Source organism: Electrophorus electricus, chromosome 18, assembly GCF_013358815.1.
Source record: "Electrophorus electricus isolate fEleEle1 chromosome 18, fEleEle1.pri, whole genome shotgun sequence".
Classification (NCBI taxonomy): Eukaryota; Metazoa; Chordata; class Actinopteri; order Gymnotiformes; family Gymnotidae; genus Electrophorus; species Electrophorus electricus.
The window spans coordinates 12,732,143-12,751,694 of NC_049552.1; the positions used below are offsets into that span (position 1 = coordinate 12,732,143).

The window sequence follows — 19,552 nt, forward strand, 5'->3', positions numbered from 1 at the left end:
GGGAGATAAAGATGGCCCCGCGTAATGGCTACAGACACTTACTTCCAAGGCCGTGATGAATGTCAAGAGTAACACGTTTACCTCGCTCACCCCTGGCCCTGCCGCCCGTCTCCCCGTGGACGATCCCGCTGGCCAGACGTCTGAAAACGCTACACCCGCCACCCCCGCCACCCCCTCAATGCACATTAGGGTCCATCAGCACGCAAGCACCTTTAGACAGAACTACGGAGACGTGTTCACGGCCTGCATCAGCGCAATACAAGCTCACGTTAGTCACCAATGGCAAGATCCTAAATCAGGTCCAACCCAGAAGTCCAGCCTACGGATATGACCGCTTTTGCCAGGAAAGGAATTGTATGAGTGAAGTGTATACAGCATTGAAGTACACAGTAGTGAATGCCTCGATGAGCACAATGACCTGGACGAGGTTAATTGTAATCCCCTGTTGTTTTTTAACGAGTAAATGTTGCCAAATATTTGTTGCTGTTCAATTTCGGGGTTTTTTTGTTTTTGTTTTTGTTTTTGTTTGTTTGTTTTGGCATAAGTGACAACGGTAGCTTTTGTTTTGGAGTATAACTGGTGTGTTTCAGTCTGGTGATGGGGTTTGGCACATAAGGAGTTTTAACTTCAGTAATGAGATTAGCAATGACAGAGAACAAGAGATGTGAAAACCATTAAGGCACATTGAGAGAGAGTGAATCTAACTCACATTATCAGACCTTAATATGATCAGAGTCACGTCTAATGTAGGATATCAGGTCTTCTATGCTGTGTACAATGTGTGTGTGAGTGTGTGTGCACGCGTGCGTGCGTGCGCGTGCGTGTGTGCGTGCGCGTGCGTGTGCGTGTGTGTGTGTGTGTGTGTGTGTGTGTGTGTGTGTGTGTGTGTTCTCTTCTCTCTCTGATTTATACACACAGTCCTTTTTCTCTGAGTTTATTGCATTACCTAGGGCAGTGGAACTGATGAAGACCGGTCCCAGGCCTCTCTTGTGTTCAATGTTTTGCTGAGAAAACACTACATATCCTCTGGGCCGACAGTGCAGGCATACTGTTACGCCCGCAGTGGAGAGAAGGAGAGGAGGAGAGGGTAGGAGGAGAGGAGAGGAGGAGAGGAGGGGAGGAGGGGAGGAGGGGAGGAGAGGAGGAGAGGAGGAGAGGAGAAAGTACAAGCGAGATGACAGACCTTGTTATGAGTGCATTAGATTCACTGCATTTGCACAAATGGCCTCTAAAGTCTGACAGCCCTCGAGTACGGTACAGAAAACAGGCTGCAGGGGAAACGGTATGGCTGGCCCTAGTCATTCGGCCTCTGTTTAACGTTTATCCCGATTTCATGCCAGCGCCATTTAGTGTGAAAAAACCTTTCCTACGATGACTGAAATCACAATGCCAGGAGAGATAAAGTGCACGGCTCCGGCAAAAGCCCCCGTGATGGTCAGCGGGTTAACCAGTCATCCCTGACCTCCTGACCCGGCTCGGAGGGAAGGAGAGGGGGTAACAAGGCTGCGGGACCACCAGGGGCCTGCCCTGGGCCCCCCCGCTGTGGCTGCATGTCACAGTTACGGCCAGTGTTTCCAAATACAGCCCACGGCTTGCCGGCTTTATCCAGGCCAACAGAGGTGCCTCTCTTTCAGAGCAGAGCCTTTTGATTCTGACCCCATTTAACCTGAGAGAGAGAGAGAGAGAGAGAGAGAGAGAGAGAGAGAGAGAGAGAGAGAGAGAGAGAGAGAGAGAGAGAGAGAAATATTCAGTACAACTACTGTAACACATACAGTGTTATTAATCTTTATTTAAATGTTGTTCTACATGGCTAAATATCAGTATGTCTTAAGGGAATGAAAACAATAAAAAGAGTTTTGTGCATTAAAAAAAGAGGAGGGCGTGTTGTGAGGTGAAAGGTCGCCGTGTGACCTAACAGCCTTCCCAACTTAAGGCAGAAGAATGAAGCTGTTCGAGCTGTCGTCCATCTCCATGGCAATGATCAATTCTGATTGAATATGGAAGAGTTTGCCACGCATAGCACTGAGAGTGACCCGGGGGTGATGCTGGCATCTAATCTGATCACTTCTGCTCTGGCTGAGCCTTTGGGGATCGATGACCCACGAAACCAGGAGGAACCATAGAGACCGACCCGGCAGCTTATTGGCCGCGGGTCTTTTTGGCTCTTGGGGGCTTCCATGCCATAACTTGAGATTACTGGGGTGGAGGGCTTTGCTGGTTCTAGCCATTCGTCTCCGTGTAACGTTCCTTCTGGTTCCAGAATCCATGTATCATTAGTGGAGGAAAAAAAGCTGTTCTCCTCAGCAGGACAAAAGCTCTTCCTATTTTTAAGTAAAAGAGTAAACTTCAGTAAAGGTCTGAAAGGAACAATGATCATACCACATAAGGGAAGTATTATATAGTATTATATAGTATAAAGAGAAACAGAAAGCAAGAAACCGTAAGTAATAACGAGTGATGAAAACTAGCAAGCAGACCTGGCTCCTGAGAAGGGGTTAGCCTTGTTCACCAGTCAGCGGGTTTCTGGGCAGAATGTGGGAAGGTTGAGGTCAGAGACGAGAGGCACCAGGCACAACGCTCTATCTGGCCAGGGTTTTGGGTCCTGCGTGGCATGCCGCTCAGATAGCGCGATAACGAAAACAAAGAGAGGAATGCAGCTAGAGAGAACACACAGAGGACTGAGGTAGAGGAAAAAGAGCTCGCAAAGGGCTTTACAGATCAGTGGCTGAAGAGAGAGATCTGAGGATCGATTCGGGAGAGGCACCGTTGCGGGATATGGACGAACGGTGGCAGAGTTTTCCGTCTCGTGACGGACGATGACCTTCTGCGGCTCCCCGGAGATGGGCGGACCGGTTCAGCCAGCTTTAATCTCCAAGTGTGGGGACAAGCCCCCTTAAATGCACACACCTGCGGTTAGAGTTTCTTAAGATATGCGGTATTGGGAACGGGAGCTCTGGTCAGTCCGATGTCTGCAGCCCGGCGCGGAAAGGTAATTGGCTCCGTGCTCCGCATCCGCCCTGCTGTCAGATCGGACATGACAGACAGCTCGGGCTCCCAAAAAGCCTCATTTGTGGAGAGGTTCTTGTTCACCATGGCGGTAAATATCCCTGTCCTCATCAGGACATGTCTGCTCAAATGGAAAGAATAATGACTAATGCTGATACGCTGCTTTCACACTACACACACACACACACACACACACACACACACACACACACACACACACACCCACGCTCACACACAGAGCCTATCTGGAGGTCAGTTAATGATGGTGGTGCAGCTTGCTGGGACCTGGAATGGATGCACACCGTTGATGTTACAGAGAAGCGCGCTACATGATGCCCGACAGCTACTTAGTGAACCCCTAGTGCATTTCAAATCTGCTCCCACACAACGGGCGGTGGTAACAGAGAGAACCGGCGTCTTTTTGTAACCCAGGCAGGTTTAGAAAGGCTGGTCCTAGTTTGAAAGATTTATGTTTGCTGCTTAGAGGATGTGTGGGTCCATGTTCTCTTTTATCTATAAATATTCAAGATTATATACATTTGTAATTGCAAACAAAATTGTCATTGACACACACACACACACACACACACACACACACACACACACACACACATACACACACACACACACACACACACACACACACACAAACACTACCCAATACCCAATATTTGCACACACGTGCAGCCACACATATATACACATATATATACATAGAACCTTACTCAAACACCCCCCCCCCCCCCCCCCCCCCCCCCCCACACACACACACACACGCACAGCACTCTCTTATACTCACACTAGGCCACATTTTTAAAAAATGCTCCAAGACCTTAAGATCACACACCTTACATATTAAATTTGTTCAAAGCGAATTGCTAAACCCAGCGCACAATTAGGGCCACAGGAGCCTTATCAGAGCAAATCCACCGGTTAACAAAACGGGCGAGACAGGGTATCGATTAAGAGAGCGGAAAATCCATTATTATGGGTTATTCTTAACCCTGTCTCCTAGGGATGCCTGTGTTATTGACCAGCGGAGAACACGATGAGCAGACAAGGTGAAGGCGTGCAACAGCCTACACAAGAAAACTCAGTTTCCCAGAGGCAAACTCACCGAGCTGAAATCCCGACTTGAACGAAAGAAGGAGTGACACGTGGCTTAAAAGGTGAGAATCCCTGCCCAAGTGCATAGCTTTGAAGGTGCATATTTATTTTTGTTGAAAAATCTGTTATGGTGAGCTACATCCCTATTGCTGCCTGACAGTGTTTTGGCACTTGCACAGAAGACCTGCCGTCGCAGTGATAGCATTGCCTAGACAAGCGCCCTCCCATTTAGGACAGAGAGAAAGTACATTTCAAATCCAAGCCAGTCATTTTCCTCACGACAAGACGGCATTTGCCACTTCCTTCCTTCGTCAAAGGACTCGCCAGCCCGGGCGGGTCCGTTCTATTCTTTCCTTTTCATCCTTCGCTTTTAGCGATCCTTTTTCCGTCATGGTGTCCATGGTTATATTCCGAGTGTGACGATAAGGCCGATAAGGGAGTTTGTCTTCAATTTTGTTATGCTCCTAAGTGTTTAACTAAAGGAGGGACGCCGGTGCTCAGCACACTGGTAACCAAGTATGTAAACAAATTCTACTTGCTGAATGCTCATATTGGAATCTACAAATTCTAATATGAGCATTCAGCAAAAACCTCGCAGCACATTTTCTAGCGCACTGAAGAACTTGAGCTACGCAAGAACAAAACGCAGTTACACCAAGGACACCGTTTAAGGGCTTCAGTCGGTTTGTTTATATTTGCACTGATATCACAGTCAGGAAAGGGTAGTATGCGTAAAATGTGGAGGAGTTTGAAGTTTAAATAGGAACGTTCTATGAATTCAGCGAAAAAGGATCTTTACAAATCCCTGACTAAGACTTTGAAGCTCACCCGCTCTGTTGTATAGCTGCAGAAACGGCAGAGGTTCTGGGTGGAATATATAGTTCATAGATGCAGATGAACCAGTTGTCACTGTTTTGTTTTGAGATCACTACACTTAAAACAAAGGAATCAAGACATCTCAGAACAATATAATTCAGTATACTAAACATTAAATGCCTTATATTGTATATAAGTATACATGTATTGTTTTTATTCTTGATTCCGGCGTGTGACAGACATTCCAGACAGGAGGTTTTCTGTTTGGAGCACTGTTAGACATTGTTAGCAGTGTAGTGGGATAGCTTTTTACAGTCCTCGAGTCAGTGGAGGTATGACTTTGAGGGGGGGACCATTATCCTCGTAGCACTGCAGCCACTCAGCTGTTTTAACCTTTTTTCGGCGATCATGAGTCATGGTAACGGCAGAGCCGGCCCCTCTTGTTTTGTTTCATTGCCGCTAACAGCAGCATTATTGCGGTTACAGTCTCTGAGTCACTAAAGCTCTGACTTCCAGGGGGACTGTTATCCTTGTAGCACCGTGGTCCTGTAGCTGTGTTTCCAGTGACCTGGCCAGGGACCCAGTTGCCTGCGGGACATCTTTTCCTTTAAAATGCATGACAGAAATAAGGCATTGACATGACATAATATCATCAGTTTTTTTTTTTTTTCATATCATCACCGTAAGGATTCTGGGACACTCGCAGTGATTCAGTTGTCAGCGTACTCATCTGGGGGAGCTCTTTGATTGCTGCCCTTGTCCAGTGCGGGTGGGTTACTGAATGTAATCTCCCTGTGTCAGACATAATCGATTCACTCGCTAGGCCGCGAGTTCTGCCCCTCCTCTGTCTCTTCCTCAGTTTGAGATTCTCTTTGATCTTCTTGGCTGCTATTTGTCACAGGAAAAGCCCTGGTTATGACTTTTTAAAAGCTGTTCTCTCTCTCTCTCTCTCTCTCTCTCTCTCTCTCTCTCTCTCTCTCTCTCTCTCTCTCTCTCTCTCATTTAAATGATACTACCATGCCCCCGATTGTTCCTTACGTAATTACATGCCAGATTACTGTCAGTGGGGCAGGTGTAAACAAGAACGTGTCCCTGACAGGGCAGCCCAATAGGGGGAGCTCTAATATAACCCGAATGATTTGTTGACAACAGTTACCTACTGTGAAATCGCTTTTCACACCGCTCATAAAACTACAGCGCCAGAGTGCGGTGATGCTTCGCCTATAAATAGACTGTTATTACTGACCACCGGTGGGACGCGTCTTAATCAAACATCACCAGTGACAGTGTCTGACTGTAACCCTAGAGCACTGTGGAGCTATTACTGACTGAAGAAAAAGAAAAAAACAGGCTTTATTAAGATTTAATATATTAACGTGTTTAACCATGAGTGAAGACTGTCCTGTAAGAATGTCATTTATATCACATGTTATTGAGCAGTTGTGATTTCTGCCTTGAATGAATTTCACTTAATTCTGGCTAACTGGCATATTTTGTTTTCTGAAACCTCTTTCAGTGTAATTAAATCTTCTTAAACAGTCAAAACAGGAGTTTCTCTTTTGTTAAGTAAGCGATATGAGCCTTGCACACTCTCTGGACACTGTATAAAAAGTGTCACTTCGTTAGCTGCACCTTACAAGTGCACTTTTAGAGCCTGTATGTCTTCTACTGCACAGTTTAGGTTACCAATGCTCGTGACCATCAGTTGTCACGTTCTGACAACAGGATTTTTCTCACCTCGGCAGTGATGTTCATGGGTAAAACCCCCCAGCAAACATGCATCGCCTCCACTCCCACCACAATGCTGCTAAAACGTCAGTAAACCTCTATGTTGAGATCAGTACACCTCATAAAAATTAATTATAGTCCTTGGTTAGAGTTTCAAAAACTGATATGTGGTAACCCGTGTAGAGCACAGATAAAGAAATTGGTGAAGAGGTAATTGCACAGTACATTATTATATACTACTAAAAAGCAAAGTGTGTGAAATGACAAACAAGTATAGGTAAAAGATAGATGTTTCTAGTAAAGTGGCAGGTGTGTGTGTGTGTGTGTGTGTGTGTGTGTGAGTGAGAGAGTGAGTGAATATGTGTTTACGTGTTTGTGTTTTATATGTTATGGCTCATGCACCTAGAATTCACAGCCAGGGTATTGGGTACCCGGCTCTTTCTTATTACGAATGTGTTATATTATCATATTTCACGGATGAGTAGGCCAAAGTAGGTAATTACCTGCTCTATCCTATTAAGCCGGGTTTTATTCTCGTCATTTTCGCCTGGTCGGCTCAGGCATTTATTTCCCCTCTGTAGATTTACGGGTAGCCTAGCCCAGGTCAAGCAAGCCATATAAAGATGGGGGAAATGGCTTCACGTGTCGCTGTACGGCGTGAGACAGACCAGACTTACAGTGGCAGTAAACATTCACACATTTATGCGGGAACTGATATGACATCGACCAATAACTTCCTCACCTTTTTTTTCCCGAAGCCCCCATCCGCCTTTTTTAGGTGTTTTCACCGGGGAAAACCACACAAAACCGTTGTCGGTTGCCGCGTGGCCGGCCGATAACACGTCGTAATGGGTAGGAAGGCGGCGCACGCTTGGCGCGCGGACGATAGGATCGGAGTCAGTGAAATGGTCACATTTCGGCCCCTTTTCCTCGGGGTCTGAGCGAAAGTCATTCGCTTGCTTATCGTGGGAATCTTGAGGCTGGATAACAGAGCAAGCCTGTTTGTTTCTCCCCGGAGCCCGCAAGGCCCTCCCCAACTCCTCGGCTTTTACAAATGTGTTTTTCATCCAAAAAAAAAAAAGAAGAGGAGTCTATATCGGATGAGGATATGAGTCTCAGTATTGATTGTAATTTCCTGCAACGTTCCTTCCAATCACAAGCTTTATTAAGAATCTAATTTCTATCTGCCACAGAATTAGTGAGACAGCCAAGGCGAAGAGCTGAAAGAAAGGTCTGCCACAAACAAAGAAATGAGAACCAAAATCAAAGCCTCCCGTGCATGACATTCGACGGAGTCACGGTGGGTTAACATTCAGCCTCCTGTGTCTGACATTTGACGGAGTCACGGTGGTTTAACACTTAGCTCTGAGTCCCATGTGCTTTATCACTGAACCATTACATCACTATCACTCTATCACTGTTTCCAGGGCTTCAGAACTATGTGGTGTGCGTAGCAAAGAAACTGTGTGTGGGGTAAAGACACTGTATGTGGGTAAGGACACTGTATGTTAGGTGAAAGTGTGTGGGAAAAGACAGAAGATACATGCTTAGAACCACTCATTTATTGTGCTTCCCACTGCAAAGATGGGGTGGTGCTATCTAGCAGTGTGTGTGTTCTGTGTTAAGAAGGGTGAAGTCCCTAGTCCCTTTATTATTCACTGTTCTTCTACTGTTCTTACAAAACCTCCACAAGTGAAGCTAAAGTGAAATCACCAGGCAGATTATCACCAGTGAGTCTGATATCAAGTCTCCAAACCTTTCATTTTAATAGAAGCAACATGACAGAATATTCATGATGGGCAAAACAAATAGACAGAAATTCGTATGCACAGATACACTCACTACCTTACACACTCAAAAACACACACACACACACAAACACACACACACGAGCACACGACATGGCCAAAGTTAGGCATGTCTCTATAACCTGATTCAACAGTTCAGATGAATACCTTTGCCCTGGGCTCCTGAGTAATGAGAGAGAGAAACTTCAGTGTCTTTCTCAGGACCACGTGTAAAGAGAATGTGCCGGAGTGAAGTGGAGAGGATGTGTGCTGGCTGAGTGCGCCTTCCTGTGGTTAATGCCTGACACTGCAGAGAAACTCCGCTGCGCTTCTGCGTTGACTGTGGAAATACCAATTTCCACCACATCATAGTATCAGTTTGACTGCTGGACAAATGTACCATTACCAGTCCAAAGGAAATTCTGAAACACAATTAACAAAGAGGACTGATGTAACTACAGCACTGATCTGAGCACATATAACAGCCCATTTCCTAGTTACATGCACAGCAGTAAAATATTGCTTCCACAGTTCATTTCATAGGTTACATAATTAGTTTAGTTTATTTTATTAGAAACAGAAATAGTAATACAATATGGCACAAATATTATATGACAGTAATAAATAAGTAATACATGTACCATCGCAAAACTGGGGCCCAAAAATCTAAGAATCCACTGTACATTACATTTGAATGAATGAGTCTGAAAACAGGTGTATTGCACATCGCAACTGAAATGAACTTGGTGCCTTTTGGAATAAAGTAAAAGAAGTAGTGCTTGCTAAAGTACTAAACACTTACATTCATACAGTATATCCCAAAACACTAGAAAAAAATACTTTAACGCAAACACAAATACAAGCCATATTAACAATACAGCTAAATTATTCTTAATCAGCTAAATCATATTTGATTATTGGTCATGAGCATTAAATGAGACCAAAACGCATATATCATCTAGCTCAACTAGATGTTTGTAAAGTTGTAATAATACTGATCTCAGATCAGACTAATCCGCGTGCAACGAGAATACCTGTGTTTGGTTTTGTTCGAGTGCACAAATAGAACAAAGGTAAGTGTAACCACAGGAAGTTGTGCTCGAGCTCAGTCTACAACTGTAATAGTGACCATGCATGCGAAATGCCTGTACGTCTTTATCCTTTGGAGCTCAGAACAAACTACTGTGTCTAGAAAGCTTCTACAAGCTTTGATTAGCCCCTCGGTTTCCTCTGGGCCCTCCTCAAACCCATCTTGCTCTTCTTCTTCAGTCGCCTGTGTAACCATGTCAGTCGTGTTACCTTGGAAGCCTGGTCTGGTCTGGCCGTGGCGACAGTCGCCGCCTCTATGGAGCTGCGCGGTATGGTTGTGGTGAGCGTTAAAGTCCGCTTGGCTGTTGTTGCTGCGAATGTTCTTCGAGGTGGCGGGCCTGAATTCCCTAAAGGTTCCCACACCGTTGTTTTCGGTGAAGGCGTAGTGGAGCGACTGCTCACGGCAGTCTTGTGGGTTTCGTTTTCCATTTCTGGTGTTAGAGATGCCATGGAGGACCTCGCACTTGTATCTACAGTAGACGCCCTTTTTGTGGTTCCTATTGTATGTTTCCATGGTTGCTGCTCCTTGGTTTTTCTGGGCGGTTCCTCCGTTGTTAATGATGTAGGTATGACATATGTTATATCTGAAGGTTGGGTTGTCACTGAGGTTGTCATGCTTGGATCCTGAGTAGATGCTCTTGTTGCGGTTCTCAGTGTTCTTGTTGATATGCTGGTTGCTGTAGGTGCTTCCTTTGTTGATATTGATGGATATTTTGTGGATGTTGTTGACTTATCTATAGTTGACGGTACACTGGGGGCCTTGGTGGTCACAGCAATGCTTTCTGTATCTTTAGCTGTCACTGGTATAGATGTATTTGTCACAAATTCCTCCATCCAGTTCGTAGTCGTTAAGCTTGGAGAGACCCATGTCACTGTAGACCAAGGCAGGGTGGTGGCCCCAGGTAGAGAGGTGGTTCTCTTCTTTATGACCTCTGGTACCCCAGTGGTGCTGATTCTTCTGCCCACCATCATCATTGCCTTTCTGGCCCACAGGTTCCTTGGATCCGAGCACACTGTGTCGTTACTCCGGGTGAAGAACCTGCGAATGGATACGTTTGTTTAAAACCCTGTGAATTGATTACATTTGATGGAGGATTTAACTGAATGTCTTCATGCTCTAAAGGTTTTAAAGAGACGTGAAAATCAGTCTTCACACCTTAGAGGACTTCATGAGTCTTACTTACCTTACTGCTCTGACGGGACACAGTGGTGCTTCCTGAAGTTCATATCGAACAATCTTAGAGATGCGAATGATTTGGTCTGTTGTCTTCATACAACATGATAGTGGATGGTTGATGGCTGAAGAAGAAATTTCAAAAAGTTATTCTTGTTTTGTTTGTTTGTTTGTTTGTTTTTGTAAAGTGATAATGACTACAAACACTTTCATAACTGACAAAGTTTTCCTGGATACCATGCACACTGACATGAGAACACACACGGTCTTGCTCTGAAACCCACCGCTCTATATTTCATACCAAAGAAAGGAAGCTGAGGCGAGACCACAGTGCTCACTACTGAACTGAGCTGAAGAGACAAGCACCTTAAAACTCACCTGCTGATGCTCCAGCTATCCACTGCGAGACAAATACAAGCAGACATTTGTGTACATATGTGTGCGGCTTCATCTTGCCTTGTCGCATAGTATAGACTGCACCCGAGGTACTTCTGCTCCCGAAGAGGGTCTTAGTCGAGGGGAGGGTCTCTGAGCCGACAGAGCCAGCGACCTGCAACCCCTCCTCCTCTCTATGTTACCTAGACCCACTCAAACCTCACTCGGGGACAGGAAAAGATGAGTGTTGAATGGAAGGCGTGAGTGAAACCAACTCACACTTCTGTAGCAAGAGACAGAGAGCAAGAGAGATAGAAGCCCCCACCCCGTTAAGCGATACAAGGGGGCCATGACGGAGTACACGAGGTCTGCTCAACGTGGTGCAACAGGCCACTGTACATCTGCTAGCCGGTGTTCACAAAAGATATCAACTCAAGCCTTAATGTAATGAATACAGTTAATGGAATATCTCCATTAAGAGGCATCAGAGTAACAGAACCAAGTCTATAAGAGACAAACTAAAACAAGGATAGATTTCTTTTTTAAATAATAATAGCAACCGTGGTACTGAAAGCGTCCTCGCTGTAATTAGATTAAAGAGTCGTGCTCTCGCAGTAGCTAATGAAGCCGTGTGGTTAAACACGGCTCAGCACAGTACACTTTAAATCATGGTGAAACAGAGGTGACCTACAAGAAGAAGGCAGGTTTGCTAGATTATTATCTTTTTAATACCGTTTTGCTCAGGTGAGATGGATCAGTCAACACAGCTATGATGCTTTCAGCAAGATAAATAAGAACCTTGTTATATATTCTGAAAAAATACATATTCATAATACATACATATTCTCTAGATGTCATTTACAACTACATGTTGCTACTAAACCCGAATTAAACCATATGGGTTAGCTTTTGGCTAGAAGCTCAATAGGCAAGTGTGGCAGACTCAGAGCTAATGAAGTGCATTTGTAGGTGTAGAAGTTGTCTTTTGCGTTTAGCAGGTCGAATGGTGTTATGGCGGTGTGGAAACTCCAGCCGTTGCCCCTGACCTCTGAGGTCATGCTCACAGCATGACGGGTACACTCATCTGCACCTCCGCAGAGGCTGGGACCACCAAAAGCCAGGCGGTTTTTACCACGTAGGCGACAGATGTTATTAAACAAACCAAAAGTGTGACCACAGCAACAGCAAATGGAAAGCAAAGTCCCATACAATTAAAAAAAAATTCCAGAAAGGCAAGATATTCTCTATATACTAATCAAACAAGTATTTCCTCTGTTACAGATGCACATAACACAGCTCCACGCGCCCCTGAGCTATTTCTGCACTCTGGTTAACTTTGATGACTGTAAACTCCTTCACTTTCTTATGCAGGAAGAAGCAGGAAGAAGCGTTGTTGGAGCCATGGAAACCCGTATGTGTGTGTGGGGGGGGGGTATGCAGGGATCACTGAACTCTCACAAACTATCTCATACATTTACTGTGTGTGGTTGCAGAGACAACAGTAGCCTTGAGGCAGGATATCAGGTAAGATAAGACAGTCTGTGCCAAATTGCAGTGGCCACTGGGATTTGGAGTCCAATAAACACTACTGTTCTGTGTGCTAAGGAACCAGAAACAAGCCTGAATACGTGCACAGAAATCTTGCAAATATATCTGCATTATATACAAAAAGGAGAGCTCACTGTAAGTAAGCGCATTTATCATAATCAGAAATATCTAAATATTACATTAGATAGTCCCATTAGCTAGTCCAAAACTGCTGAAGTCATCGTGCCAATTCATTAAGCATGCACATCACGTACAGGGGTTGCAAATAGTGGGATCATACAGCTTTTCAGAGTTCACTAGAAAGGGAGTGGTAATGGCGTACATGCCAGGGACACCGCAGAAGAGATAAACACGGCTAACCCCTCACAGTTTGATTCAAAACAAATAAATAAATACGCACACGTTACAGCACTTCGCAAAGCAGACGAGGACCCGGACCTGCCAAACTGAAGTGAAATGTGTACTGTCCAAGTGTACTGAGATGCCAGACACATTGATGGATCAGCTTTCCAGAAAATTCCAGAAAAAGGAGGCATCAGAGGTAAAGCAGGAGGTGTCAGAGTTAAGACCAGGGTTAAGACCAGGGTTAAGACCAGAGTTATGACCAGAGTTATGACCAGGGTTAAGACCAGAGTTATGACCAGGGTTATGACCAGGGTTAAGACCAGAGTTAAGACCAGAGTTATGACCAGAGTTATGACCAGGGTTAAGACCAGAGTTATGACCAGAGTTAACCAAGAGTTAAGACCAGGGTTAAGACCCGAGTTATGACCAGAGTTAAGACCAGAGTTATGACCAGAGTTATGACCAGGGTTAAGACCAGAGTTATGACCAGGGTTAAGACCAGAGTTATGACCAGAGTTAAGACCAGAGTTAACCAAGAGTTAAGACCAGGGTTAAGACCCAAGTTATGACCAGAGTTAAGACCAGAGTTATGACCAGAGTTATGACCAGGGTTAAGACCAGAGTTATGACCAGGGTTAAGACCAGAGTTAAGACCAGAGTTATGACCAGGGTTAAGACCAGAGTTATGACCAGGGTTAAGACCAGAGTTATGACCAGAGTTAAGACCAGAGTTAACCAAGAGTTAAGACCAGGGTTAAGACCCGAGTTATGACCAGAGTTAAGACCAGAGTTATGACCAGAGTTATGACCAGGGTTAAGACCAGAGTTATGACCAGGGTTAAGACCAGAGTTAAGACCAGAGTTATGACCAGGGTTAAGACCAGAGTTATGACCAGGGTTAAGACCAGAGTTATGACCAGAGTTAAGACCAGAGTTAACCAAGAGTTAAGACCAGGGTTAAGACCCGAGTTATGACCAGAGTTAAGACCAGAGTTATGACCAGAGTTATGACCAGGGTTAAGACCAGAGTTAAGACCAGAGTTATGACCAGAGTTAAGACCAGAGTTATGACCAGAGTTAGGACCAGAGCTCCGGGCCCATGCCCCATATCGGATTCCTGTGCTTTGGCAGACTTTAATTGGACGCTAAGATGACTTTGAAGAGATGCAGAAGGTTTTTAGTCGCTCCATTTCTTTTCTGAAGTCATGCATTCATGGCCAATATTACAATTTCGTTGAAACCACGCAAAGCAAATGAGATTGATCATACAGATCAGTGATCACAGACAGTAAATTTAATAGTCCCACACGTTCATTAATTGCACTCGGCAATCTAATTCAACAATGTATTCTTTAGGTGTCATCTTATAATCAGCATTCTTTGTAATTCACTTGTGTCTTGTTTCAGGAAAGATAATACACTGTTTGACCGATGTTACTTTATTAGAGTCATATGACAAGCCTGCATCACACGCTACACTGGTCCCTGAGTGCAGCGTGTGGTTTTACAGAATAACCAACAAAACTAAAAGTGTCAAGCATGCTTTAATAAAAGACAGAATGACATTGAGAAACACTCTTATAAGTCATCTAATAAGCCCTAATATCACCATGGAAACTCGCAGGTCCATCTGTGGTAACATTGACATTTACAATGCTGTTGTAACAGCACAGATAAGATTGATCCTTCAGATTTACAGGACTGCTCACTGATCACCAATGATAAATTCAAACCTTTTACTCATTCATTACAGGCAGTAACTCCACTAATACAATAATGTTAACACATAAACACATCTAATATAGTAACGTTTTCTTTAGGTTCGTGATGGCAATTGTGCGCCTGATGTGTCCACTCGTCTCCACTACAGCTGTGGTTGTGATGGAGGACTCGGTCCCCTTTTCCAGCCTGTGTGTGGAAGGTTCTTCATCAGCGGAGACTCGGACGTTCTGGTGGTTCTCGTCACTCTACGTCCCACACTGTTCATCTGAGCCACTTCATCTCTGGATCAGAGATCATGTGAACAGCAATAAATCTGGGAATTTTCAGACATGTGATTATGCTTGGAGTGTCATTTCAAGCCACTCTGAAGGATGAGTGGAAATGTTGACATTTGTGCCAGTTTGAAGTATCTTGGTTAAGCAAGCTCAGCGTTGTATGTTTGGTTGAAGTCCTAGAGACAACAGATAGTGTTACATGCTACATGCTGTTCATTCTGCTAAGACCCCAGGCATATATTCACACACACACACACACACACACACACACACACACACACACACACACAGTCCCATACACACATACACAAACACACATGCAAACACATATGCACACACACCTACATCCTCCCACACACTGCTGCAAACTGCTGCAAAACCTTCAGCCGTCTACCACACCACAGAATGATGCTGAACACCGGACCAACTGTCATAGTTCTTCACCCTTTCTGCAGTAGAGCACGTGCACCACAATAACAGCAGATTGCATAAACACATGCCTGCACTCAAGTAATCCTGTGACATCCAAGCGTATGCCAATAGGAGAGCGGAGAGGAGCAAGGCAAGGATTCCCAGAATGCTTTGCGCCTCTCTGCACACTTTATTTATTTTAAATGGAATGTTTAATGCTTTCCCTGACACACTGAGATGCGTGTGTTGGTTGCATTAGTCGTGTCTTTTGTTACTTAAATTAAAATGTTAGAAATGTCTACCCTCATCGTGGTGAGTATTTTGGTTCAGAGCTGTCGCTTCATTTTTCTAAAACTTCACAGTTTGCGTGGTGGAGCCAGCTGTTCAAGTACAAATATTTTTTTTGACTCTTCTACCATGCCACAACTACACTACAAACGAATCTATGAATCTGACCCCACTCTTAGTAGTTGGTACACTCATTTTGCTCATCTTTGCTTAGTACAAGGGCTCATTAATGTCCTTAACATTGAAAGAGTTAAGAGTTAAGTCTGTGGTGCTAATGAAAATGATACAAGATGTCTGACTTAAGTGTGATCACAGGGCAGGACAGAACACATAATGGCTAATGTGAAGTTAACATTTGACATTCTTTTCTTTAATAAGACATACTTAAGAAGATATACAGTAGATCAATCATGTTATATCCAGTACTGTGTACCCTAGTGGTACTGTTTCTTCTGTCCAATATTGATGGATATTTTGTGGATGTTGTTGACTTATCTATAGTTGATGGTACATTGGGGGCCTTGGTGGTCACAGCAATGCTTTCTGTATCTTTAGCTGTCACTGGTATAGATGTATTTGTCATAAATTCCTCCATCCAGTTCGTAGTCGTTAAGCCTGGAGAGACCCATGTCACTGTAGACCAAGGCAGGGTGGTGGCCCCAGGTAGAGAGGTGGTTCTCTTCTTTATGACCTCTGGTACCCCAGTGGTGCTGATTCTTCTGCCCACCATCATCATTGCCTTTCTGGCCCACAGGCTCCTTGGATCCGAGCACACTGTGTCGTTACTCCGGGTGAAGAACCTGCGAATGGATACGTTTGTTTACAACCCTGTGAATTGATTACATTTGATGGAGGATTTAACCGAATGTCTTCATGCTCTAAAGGTTTTAAAGAGACGTGAAAATCAGTCTTCACACCTTAGAGGATTTCATGAGTCTTACTTACCTTACTGCTCTGACGGGACACGGTGGTGCTTCCTGAAGTTCATATCGAACAATCTCAGAGATGCGAATGATTTGGTCTGTTGTCCTCATACAACATGATATTGGAGAGTTGAGGCCTGAAGAAGGAAAAATCTCTCTTTTTATATCTGATGTTATCCCCACCCCTTGCACTCAAGAACACACTTTCTCTCTACATTTCCACCAACACATTATCTATATTTCACACGCAACAAAACAGAGCCCAGGCTGCAGTGTTCAGTACTGAACTGAGCTGAAGAGATGAACACATTAAAACTCACCCGCTGGTACACTGTTCTCTCCCTGCACGGCAAATAGCAACACAGCAAACAGACACAGCTGCATCTCGTCCGGCCGTACACTGTGGACTGCACAGCAGAGGCATCTGCAGGGCTTGATGGTCTTTCACTAAAGGGAGGTCTCTCAGGGCCCTCAGAGAGCCTCCGCCCTTGAACACAGAGTCCAAGGTTTGGTTCACAAGCCAAAGCATCTTTAGTGAATCATCCCCATTAATAGAGCAACAGTTCTCTTTAGCATTAGAACGTAAAACTAACAGAGAGACTTACCGAAACTCGCTGATATTTCAGGATTCTTATTTTAATAATGTTAAAAAGGAGGAAAGAATAAAGTTTTCAGACTATATTAATAACACAAAACATGAACCAGCAAGACACGGAGAGCAATGTCACTGCATTTCTTCGTAATCTGACCCTAAACAGTGCAGCAAAAAGCTTTTGGAACAACAGAAGTAATCCGTATCCAGCCCCAGACCCTCCGTTCCTTTGCCTTGGCTCCACCAGTGGCAGTTGTCCCCCCGTTCCACACGCCCTGATTACTGATTGTTTTCAACTGTTTTCAGCTCCACTCACCTTTATAGTCTATTTCTCTGTTTGTTTGTCTTCATTGTGCATTGCAATGTCAGGTGCTTGCGTACTGAACGGTATCACTTTTCTTTGTCCGCCCGGGTGCTGTCCTGTTTTGTTTTTCTGGATTTTTGTCTCTATCTGTACTGGCTGATCACTTGGACTGCTTCTTTTGGTTGCTGGATTCAGACTGTTATCTTTTTTTCCCATTTTCCTGCCCTGTGTATATTGGTTCTTCGTGCTCTAGTTAATGACCAACGCCTTGCTACCAACCGTGACTCTCCAGATAAACTTATTGTGTTCAGTCATATCTGCAGGCGTCTGATTAGTGTCTGTCACATTACACACTCTGATCAGAAATGCGTCAGCTTCATAAAGTATAAAGACTTTATGGGATTAAAGCAGAACTAATAGTTAAATGTCTGAGTTCTACCTCAATTCCAGCATATAACTTATTATAATAATTAAAGTAGAATATATAATAATGTATGCAGAGAACTCTGTACACTACCACAAAGAATAACTCTGAACCAAAGGCTTTTTAAATTGAAAACCTGCGTTATGTGTAAAGCTGGAGAATCTATAATGTGCTACAAACTTGCTCAGAGGACATTAACCAAGAAAAGTTGTTTTTATTAGCAATGTAAACATACGCACCATTTAATGTAAAATAAAAAAACATTTTAAAAAGTATTCGGTGATAATAAAAGTAGACAGACATATTTGGTTAAACGGGTTTGGAGACAAAACACAAAGACATGTGGTAAGCCAAACACTTTCAAATTCATGCAGAGCTGTTGGTTTGCTGTTCAAATCCAACCACAGTGAAGAGATCCAGTATAATTTTAGCTCAAGCTCACTTAAAGAGACAGCAGCCCGGCCAGGTAGCAACACATCGCAGTACTTTGATCCTGCAGTTACAGAAACGTGTAGCATTTTCTCAGCCTCACATAATTCACTTGTGTCTTATTTTGGATATGTTTCACGAATGATAATACACTGTTTGACCGATGTTACTTTATTAGAGTCATATGACAAGCCTGCATCACACGCCACACTGGTCCCTGAGTGCAGTGTGTGGTTTTACAGAATAACCAACAAAACTGAAAGTGTCAAGCATGCTTTAATAAAAGACAGAATGACATTGAGAAACACTCTTATAAGTCATCTAATAAGCCCTAATATCACTATGGAAACTCGCAGGTCCATCTGTGGTAACATTGACATTTACAACGCTGTTGTAACAGCACAGATAAGATTGATCCTTCAGATTTACAGGACTGCTCACTGATCACCAATGATAAATTCAAACCTTTTACTCATTCATTACAGGCAGTAACTCAACTAATACAATAATGTTAACACATAAACACATCTAATACAATAATGTTTTCTTTAGGTTCGTGATGGCAATTGTGCGCCTGATGTGTCCACTCGTCTCCACTACAGCTGTGGCTGTGATGGAGGAATCGGGCCCCTTTTTCAGCCTGTGTGTGGAAGGTTCTTCATCAGCGGAGACTCGGATGTTCTGGTGGTTCTCGTCCCCCCACCTTCCACACCGATCATCTGACCCACTTCATCTCTGGATCAGAGCTCATTATTTTCACCGTGAACTGCAAAACCACTTTCGACTTATCACTTACGGTCATTAGTGATCACCCTTGAGTTGTCATTAGTGATCACCCTTGGGTTGTCATTAGTGATCACTCTTGGGTTGCTATTTCATCTGCTGGTCACACTCTAACGGTTCATCCCCTCATTTAGAACAAGCATCCACGCTGTTAATGGCTAACAGGAGTTTGAGTGGTCCCCAGATTATCTCATCTTGGCCCTCTGCTTGGAGCTTAAAGTTTGCTCAGATTCAAATGATGTTTCCAAAGTTTCTGGCTAAACGCCCAGAGTGCTTGTGTGGGTGGTGAATGCATTTACTTTTCATGCCGGTGTTGTAAGACTGGGCTCTGCATGGGACCAAAGCTCCAGTCAGAGCTTATGATCCAGGAGTTGAACTTGGTGTGTGTTCTGCAATTCAAGAGCCTTTAACAACTCGCTCTTTGGG

At 44.1% G+C, this 19,552-nt stretch overlaps 1 protein-coding gene and 1 long non-coding RNA gene across 2 annotated transcripts; both read right to left on the reverse strand.

Moving 5' to 3' along the window:
* Window positions 1–8,414: 8,414 nt before the first annotated feature.
* Window positions 8,415–11,173, reverse strand: LOC113588274. Its single transcript, XM_027027387.2, has 5 exons — window positions 11,086–11,173; window positions 10,718–10,749; window positions 10,335–10,530; window positions 9,744–10,223; window positions 8,415–8,866 (listed from the first exon to the last, which is right to left on the reverse strand). Exons 1-5 carry the CDS (start codon window positions 11,171–11,173, stop codon window positions 8,847–8,849), a joined length of 816 nt encoding a protein of 271 aa, XP_026883188.2. The 3' UTR covers window positions 8,415–8,846.
* Window positions 11,174–16,248: 5,075 nt separating this feature from the next.
* On the reverse strand, window positions 16,249–16,983 carry LOC118242969. Its single transcript, XR_004777139.1, has 3 exons — window positions 16,915–16,983; window positions 16,617–16,731; window positions 16,249–16,471 (listed from the first exon to the last, which is right to left on the reverse strand). It is a non-coding gene; the product is annotated as an uncharacterized LOC118242969 (long non-coding RNA).
* Between the last annotated feature and the right edge of the window lie 2,569 nt (window positions 16,984–19,552).

Excerpts from the sequence above, each read along its gene's own strand:
- LOC113588274 (XM_027027387.2), bottom strand. The coding sequence starts at position 11,173 with ATGCGACAAGGCAAGATGAAGCCGCACACATATGTACACAAATGTCTG. Across the intron at positions 10,750-11,085 it reads GATAGCTGGAGCATCAGCAG|GAAGCACCACTGTGTCCCGT; the intron begins GTGAGTTTTAAG and ends TATGAACTTCAG. Across the intron at positions 10,224-10,334 it reads TGACAAATACATCTATACCA|GAAGCACCTACAGCAACCAG; the intron begins GTGACAGCTAAA and ends ATATCAACAAAG.